The sequence below is a fragment of the Callorhinus ursinus genome, unplaced genomic scaffold, assembly GCF_003265705.2.
Source record: "Callorhinus ursinus isolate GAN/ISIS: 27379988/994484 unplaced genomic scaffold, GSC_fseal_2.0 scaffold34, whole genome shotgun sequence".
NCBI lineage: Eukaryota > Metazoa > Chordata > Mammalia > Carnivora > Otariidae > Callorhinus > Callorhinus ursinus.
Window position 1 is genome coordinate 11,150,087 of NW_027397096.1, and position 8,489 is coordinate 11,158,575.

The 8,489-nt window shown below is 38.3% G+C and overlaps 1 protein-coding gene across 2 annotated transcripts in view; it reads left to right on the forward strand.

Annotated features, from left to right (window-relative positions):
* Positions 1-8,489, forward strand: part of PPM1D (protein phosphatase, Mg2+/Mn2+ dependent 1D) — a 70,706-nt gene that overhangs the window by 25,106 nt on the left and 37,111 nt on the right. For both annotated transcript variants that reach the window (XM_025851315.2, XM_025851314.2), the window contains exon 3: positions 2,953-3,077. In XM_025851315.2, the coding sequence (XP_025707100.1) occupies positions 2,953-3,077 (125 nt within the window). The remainder of the gene's footprint in view (positions 1-2,952; positions 3,078-8,489) is intronic.

Genomic DNA, 8,489 nt, shown 5'->3' on the forward strand with positions numbered 1-8,489 from the left:
GTTAATGTTTTTTTGTCTTATCACTTAAAATACCATCTGGATGGTTGGACAGATGCTCTTTGCCATTTGGGAGCAGGTGTCTTTTTGCACAAATTGAGCTGTTTTATTATAAGTTATCTCCTCCTTTCCCTGTGTCTCACCCTAGGCAACTGGCCAGTGCTCTGTTTTTCCAGCCTTCTGTTGCTGCTCAGTCAGCTCTCTGCATATCAGGCTGTTCCTTTGTGTATGCCTTTTAATCATACAGGACAACAGCAGGGAGTGCAATAAAAGCAGCATCTTTTATAATATTGCTTTGGTTTTTTGATACTGGATTTAAAACTTTGTTTTAACCAGTTCTATTATTTGTTTTTTTGTTCCTCAGAAGCATAGAGACAATAATATCTTTGACTATTAAATATCAAGAGAGCGCCTACTTAAGAGTTTTAATGGAAACAATTTGGGTAGCTACTGTAATTAGCTAAGTATTAAGCCTTACATATTAGGGAGTAGGTTTAGGAAAGAACAATAGGACTTAAGGTGGTATGAAGGCAGAACAATTGTCTCTCTCCTTATGTTTGTTTTTTGAGGAGCAGCATTGGAGAAAGCATAAAATAACAAAATGACTGCCTTTGGTATTCTAGCTTGCTGTGACCTAGAACAATGTTGCTTTAAGGATTGTGAATTAAACTAAGTGGGTTCTCAAAAGGGATAGTAAACAAACAACTCTCGAATTTCTCTTCTGTGTTATTATTGACAACCTTTAGTGACCATTCTGTACTTGCTTCATTCCTCCTCTCTATCTAATAGAGTTGCCACTAGCCACATATGGCTGTTTAAATTTAAATATAATTTAATTACAATGAAAATAAAAAATTCACTTCCTCAGTAGCACTAGCCACAGTTAGAGTGCTCAGTAGCCACACAGGGCAGAGTGAACATTTCCATCATTGCAGAGTTTCATGAGACAGAGCTGCTCAAATCTCCTGGCCTGCCTTTGTTAGATAAGTTTTTTTTCTACTTCAGAAAGAAGGTTGAGGCTGTTCTGCCATATTCATGTTTTTTTTGGCTCAGAGTAAGAGTGGCTGTTTCTCATTTATAAGGCTTATGCCTTTATTTTGCTTCTCTTAGGATTTTTATTCCATTTGTTATCTCTCTCTCTTTTTTCTAGTATTTTCATTCTTTTGAAGTTGAAACAGAGATAGCAAAGCCATAGTTGGGGGTTAACTGGCTAGCAGCTGCTGAGGGGTATGGCATTTTATAGTGACATTCCTTTGAGAGTGGTCACCATTATTTGTCCTGTCTTCAGCTTTCCGCATTTGAAACCAGTTTCATTTCAGTGTTCATCAAGTTTAGGAGGATAGAGTCATGCTACTCAAGGTCAACATAATAAACTAATAAAGGACTCACTCATGTATACATCAGGATGTCTTAGTACTCATTAATCATGAGAAAAGTAACTGACAAGGAAACCACATATTATTTATCAGCTGGCCTGCTGTAGATGAATGAAATTTCAGATTATAATCAAAGGATTTCTGGATGCATAGGGGCTCTAAATGAGAAGACTAATTAGATTATTTTAGTGTCATCTGTCTTTCAAAGTCTTGGGAATCAACTTCGTCTTTTGCATGTTATCTTGTCAGAAGGACTTAATATCAGTTAGGCTAATACTGTTTCTTGAAAATTCTCTCTGCTGCTCTTCCCGCCAACTTTTCTAGCCTTCCAGGGGAACATTTTTTTTTCATTGATTTTTTTTTTTTTTTAAACTCAGGCAGATTATGATTAAATGAAGGGTCAGTTTACCATTTCAGTCATGCCAGGCGCCTGCTGAGAGACCATCTCTATTGTGTGTGGTTTTTTTTTTTTTTTTTTTAATTTATGAGAGAGAGAGAGAGAGCGCGTGTGCGAGTGCGAGCATACATGAGCAGGGGGGAAGGGCAGAGGGCGAGGGAGAAGCACACTCTCTGTTGAGCAGGGAGCCTGATGTGGGACTCGATCCCAGGACCCCGGGATCATGACCTGAGCTGAAGGCAGACACTTAACCGAATGAGCCACCCAGTGCCCTTCTGTTGTGTTTTGATTACTTTTTTTTGCTTAAAGATTTGACCGTATTTCCATGTTTTTGGCACCCTAGCATGTACTAACTTTTCTGAGTACTAATTAATAGATTTCTGTTGCTCCTATGCCAAATTCCTTTCTAAGAGTTTTTTTGTTGTTTTGTTTTTTTAAGATTTTATTTATTTATTTGACAGAAAGAGACACAGTGAGAGAGAGAACACAAGCAGGGGGAGTGGGAGAGGGAGAAGCAGGCTTCCCGAGGAGCAGGGAGGAGCAGGGAGCCTGATGTGGGGCTCGATCCCAGGACCCTGGGATGGTGACCTGAGCTGAAGGCAGACCCTTAACAACTGAATCACCCAGGCGCCCTCTAAGAGTTTTCTTATTCTGTAACTCCCACATCTGTATCTCTACAGCTGATCTGTTTCCAAAGTCTACTGTCATACTTTTAATTACAGAAATATCTAAATACATAGATATTTCTATTGAGGTATAACCTCAAATTAAAAATATTGAAACTGACTTTGTACTGTTTTCAGCACCCTCAAATCCATCAAAAATTATATAACCTCTCCTTTTCAATTTTTTTATCACTATTTATTTATAACCTCTTCTTCCTTCCCTCCGTTTTCTTAGTTATCACATTATCTTGCTTTTTTCTCTGACATGCTATCAACTCATTTTTCTTCTCATTACTTCTACTCTGTTATGTCTAAACTACCTCAGCAATCTCAATTCTCATGTTAATCTACCCTATTTTGTCTTTCCTCTCTGAACAGGAATTATGGTTTATGCATCTTTGTGTCTGGAACAGATAAGTCATTATTTCATGATCATGTAATCTGTATTAGTACACGTTGAGCTACCTTAGTTGTTATATTTTATTCATTTAGAGTATTTTTGTGAACTCTGTTTCAGTGTGATGAACAAGTCTGGGGTTAATCGTGTAGTTTGGAAACGACCTCGGCTTACTCACAATGGACCTGTTAGAAGGAGCACAGTTATTGACCAGATTCCTTTTCTGGCAGTAGCAAGAGCACTTGGTAAGTAGGACTTACATTTGGTGAAATCATACCGGATTTTCTACAATGTATGGTGGAAACATAAAAGAGGAGGCTAAGAACTAAATCCTCTTTTGACAGATAATGGGGGTAGAAATATACTGTTATTATAGTAAATGCTTTAAAACTTAATGGAGGTGAAGGTTAAAATATGGATTTCAATGCCAATTGCTCTTTAATCATGAGTCCTGTTCAATATTTTGCTGATTGACACCTATATTTAAGGAAGTACATGTATGTCTAGGCTTGGTGTTATCCTTAAAATTATTTTTAAATGAGCTTCCCTACTTCGGCCTTTCATATTTCTCTTAAGAGCTTTCAAAGCTCTTTTTCTCATTAGCTAGCAAAATAAATTGTTCATGACAAAATAAAAACACTTATTTTCTAGTCTACCTGGTTTTGGATGGAAGGCTTGAGGATTATAGCTGTAGAAATATCTTATCTTGGATATGCTGATTAAATTTTATGTACAGAAAATTTCTTTTAGAAAACACCAGTTTTTTTCTTTCTTTCCTTTAACAAATACTTGAGTACTGACTTAGTGCCAGGCAGTGAATTAGGCTTTGGAGAGATACTACTGATTATTTATATATTTTCTGTCTTCTGCTTTCATGGAGCAAGACTATATAGTTGGGGAGATAGGCAATAAAGAAGTAAGCTTGTAAATGAAATAATTATGGATTAAGAAATCCATGAAGGAAAGAAATGGGGTTCTGTGATAATAATTTAGAAGGGAAAAACTATTTTATATGGTGTGATAAAAATGCTTCTTTTAGGAAGTGTTATTTTAGCTGAGATTTGATGGCTGAGAAGGAGCTGTTCTTGTGAAGAACCTGTTAAAGAGTATTCTAGGCATGGATCCTGAATTGGGAAAGAGCTTGGCATGTTCTAGGAATTATCAAAAGGCTAAGTTAATGAGGCAGAGCTGGGTCACATCATAGCAGGTATTTGCATTCCAGTGTAAGTATACTGGGCAACATTAAAGGATATTAAGGTAAGGAGTAACACCATCTGATTTGCATTTTCAAAAGATTATTCTACCTACCATTTTACTGTCTCTTACTCATCTTTGGTGATCAAATGCAGGTACACCCAGTATTCATGGAACCTATAATCTAGTGGGGGAAATAGATAATAAATGAACAAATAAGAAGATTGTTCTAAAATTTGTCATAAAGGAATTAAACAAGATGATGTACCTTTAATTGGTGGGACGGATAGTAGGTGACAGGGGAAAGCTACATTAAAGAGGATGATCAAGGAACATTCTTTAAAAAGGTAATATTTGAGTTAAGACCTGAAGGAGGAGAAGGGGGCAAGGAAAATAACAAAGCAGAACTATAGCATTCCCAAAAGGCTGTTAGGCAATTAGCAGACTTTTGATTTGGGATGGCGGATAAAGGAGTTTTCTAGCATATATTCTCTTTTCCTACCTAAATAACATAATGAAATTTTGGAAATTACATCTCCCCTAATATGTGCAGTCTTAATTTAGACATTCCTCTTCAGCTTTCTTTTGTAAAGCATAGGTAAGTTTGGCTAGGTCAGTCAGATTCTCTATTCTAGGATTTTTGAATTCTGAATCTAGTAAGGACAAAAATTAAAAACAAACTGGTTGGAATGAATTCATCCTAGTGATATTGACTTCCTTAAGCAATGCCCATTGATGTGGTTGTGTTTTCCTGCCTAAGGCTTAGAATTGCCCTGTATCCATGCCTGGTTCTCCACTTCTTGTCTGTTGCGTGAACTACTTGATTTTCTTCTGAGTTGTCTTTTTGGCCTAAGTTAACCTGAGCTGAAAATTGTTGTTTGCAAGCAAAGAATTCTAATGTAGGAAGAACAGGGCTTGATGTCTTTAAGGAGCATGAATGAAACCAGTATGAGAGAGGGGAGGTAGAGATATAAAATGAAGGTGTAGATGGGGACAATGACCCAATTAAGAAGGGCCATGCAGGGATGGCTGGGTGGCTCAGGAGGTTAAGCGTCTGCCTTTGGCTCAGGTCATGATCCCAGGCTTCTGGGATCGAGTCCCACATACCGGACTCCTTGCTCAGCGAGGAACCTGTTTTTCCCTCTGCCTGCACTCCTCCTGCTCACGCTCTCTTTCTCTCTCTCTCTGACAAATAAATAAAATCTTTAAAAAAAAAAGGGGCGGGGCATGCAGGTTAAGTAAGATAAGGAGTTTGGTGAAGACATTATGGGTGGTAAGCAAGAACTAAACCTTACAAGGCTTTATAGCTAGACCATGATAAGGAGTTTTATTTTAAATACTTTTGGGAAGTAATTGAGGGGGGGAAGTATACCACAGTGGTGAAAAGATAGACTTTGGGGCCAAAATTCCTAGGGTCCAGTGCCAATGCTGTTACTTACTGTAAGGCAAATCACTTACTATATGTAAATTACTTAATATATATGACAGTTTTTTCAGCTGTAAATGGGGCTAATAATGGTACCTTCCTCATCCTGTTTGAGTATTGGATGATTTAATATATGTAAAGTGTTTAAAATAGTGCCTGGCACATAGTGTTCTATAGAACAAGTGTTCTATAAATGTTATTGTTGCTGTTTATTGAAGTAGGGCAGTGACATCCAGTTTTTTTTTTAATTATTTGTCAGAGAGAGAGAGACAGTGCAGAAGCCGGGGGAGCAGCAGACAGAGGGAGAAGCAGGCTTCCCACTGAGCAAGGAGCCTGATGAGGGACTTGATCCCAGCACACTGGGATCATGACCTGAGCCAAAGGCAGATGCTTAATTGACTGAGCCACCCAGGCGTCCCCAGTTGTTTTTTTTTTTTTTAAAGGGTCATTTTGGCTGCTGTAGTGGTTAAAATTATAGGGTAATAAAATTGGAGGCAAGGGTACTATTGGGGGCCTGTAGCAGTATTCCAGGCACTTTACATATTTTGTAGATTTTTGCAGAACTCAAAGGCTGTGTGTTTCCCAGGTTATTCGTTCATAGTATAAGCATGTGATATAATAGATCTTTGGATTGTTAGCAAGGAAAAAGAGGGAGGAATGTGATAATTGGCAAGGAATTAATATTACTAAAGAACAGGTTTTTGTTTTGTTTTGTTTTTAAGATTATTTATTTTAGAGAACAGGAGCAGGAGGGACAGAGGGAGAGAGAATCTCAAGCCGACTCCATGCTCAGTGCGGAGCCCGACATGGGGCTTGATCCCAGGACCCTGAGATCACGACCTGAGCTGAAACCAAGAGTCAGACACTAAACTGACTGCGCCACCCATGCGCCCCAAGAACAGGGTTTTTTATGGGGAACTCAACTAATTGGACTGAGGGCAAGGTTTTACTTCAGGTTCAAAAAGTAAGGTTAACCTTCATTTTAGAAAAGTAGATGCCAAATTATTTTGTATAAATGAAGTGTGTGTGCCAGGCATTTTAAGCCTTGAAACCCATAAGTGATTGTGTAGTGGAAAAGAAGGAACAGGTGGACTGGCAGAAAGAGCAGGAAAAGCAACTGGTTTTTCTGTTTCAGATATTCCTACTCTGTTCTGAGATATCTCTAGAGTAATTCAGATAAGAAGTAATTCAACTCCTGCTTGAATATCTTCAGTAAATCTTAATATTTCAAAGTACAAATGCTTGCATAATTAACTGTCAGTTAAAATCTGCCACCATGAATCTTTCAGATGTTTTGTATGCTGAAACAAAAACAGAGCAGTGTACTTATTTTGCCTTTTGCATTATGACCATCATTTACCTAACCAAAATTAGCTAGCATGTTTTTCTAGTCTTTCCTCTAGGCTAATTTCAGACCCTTCATATTCCTTTATTCCTTCAGTAAATGTTCTAGAATTGAGGATATTCTGCAAGATGTGGTCTGACCACTTTGAGGTATAATGGAAATATTTAGTTCCTGCTACCTGAGCATTGTACTTATGCTAGTAGAGTCCTGGAATCCTCTCATTAGCTTTAGTAATCATATCACATTTGTTGGTTTATTGAAATAGCTCCAGTCTTTAGATATTTTTCTTATGAACTGCTACTAGTCAGATTTCTCTATTACATACACTTTGGTTTTTATTGGGATAGTGTGAGGGTGGGGAGACTGAATAATAGCAGCATTGAATGAGCTTCTTATATAGTGAGTCCAAAAGGTATTGATTCATGTATTTGGAGAGAGATCTTGATTGATGTGATTCTATTTTTTTTTTTAAGATTTATTTATTTATTTATTTAATTTATTTATTAGAGCACAAGTGGGGAGAGGGGCAGAGGGTGAGGGACAGGGAGATAATCCCGAGCAGACTCTGTGCTGACGTGGAGCCCCATGTGGGGCTAGATCTGACAACCCTGAGAACAACATAAGCCGAAACCAAGAGTCGGATGCTTAACTGAGTGAGCCACCCAGGCACCCCATCTATGTTTTTTCCTTAGCTTGATTGAACATTTGTTAACTACCTAGAGAAAGAAATAGAGTGTACAGTCCTCACTTTTTTATACTACACAGATACTCAAAAGTACTTAGACAGTGGTATATCAGCATTGTTTTAAAATATCTCCCCGTAGACTGCTTTTAGTTGCAAGAGAGAAAAACTAGTAATTAGGGGTGCCTGGCTGGCTCATTTGGAAGAGCAGGCAACTCTTGATCTCATGGTTGTGAGTTCCAGCCCCACATTGGGTATAGAGATTACTAAAAATAAATAAACTTTTTTTTTTAAAGATTTTTATTATATTTATTTGTCAGAGAGAGTGTGTGTGAGAGAGAGACTAAGCAAGCAGGGGGAGCAGCAGGCAGAGGCAGAGGGAGAAGCAGGCTTCCTGCTGAGCAAGGAGCCCCATGCGGGGCTCGATCCCAGGACCCCGGGATCATGACCTGAGCCAAAGGCAGACACTTAAGCGGGCGTCCCTAAAAATAAACTTAAAAAAAAAGAAAAAAAGACACCCCCAGATTGAAAGTGAGGGGGTGGAAAACCATTTACCATGCTAATGGACACCAAAAGAAAGCCGGGGTGGCAATCCTTATATCAGACAAACTAGATTTTAAAACAAAGACTGTAATAAGAGATGAGGAAGGACACTATATCCTACTTAAAGGGTCTATCCAACAAGAAGACCTAACAATTGTAAATATCTATGCCCCGAACATGGGAGCAGCCAATTATATAAGGCAATTAATAACAAAAGCAAAGAAACACATTGACAACAATACAATAATAGTGGGGGACTTTAACACCCCCCTGACTGAAATGGACAGATCATCTAAGCAAAAGATCAACAAGGAAATAAAGACTTTAAATGACACACTGGACCAAATGGACTTCACAGACATATTCAGAACATTCCATCCCAAAGCAACGGAATACACATTCTTCTCTAGTGCCCATGGAACATTCTCCAGAATTGATCACATCCTAGGTCACAAATCAGGTCTCAA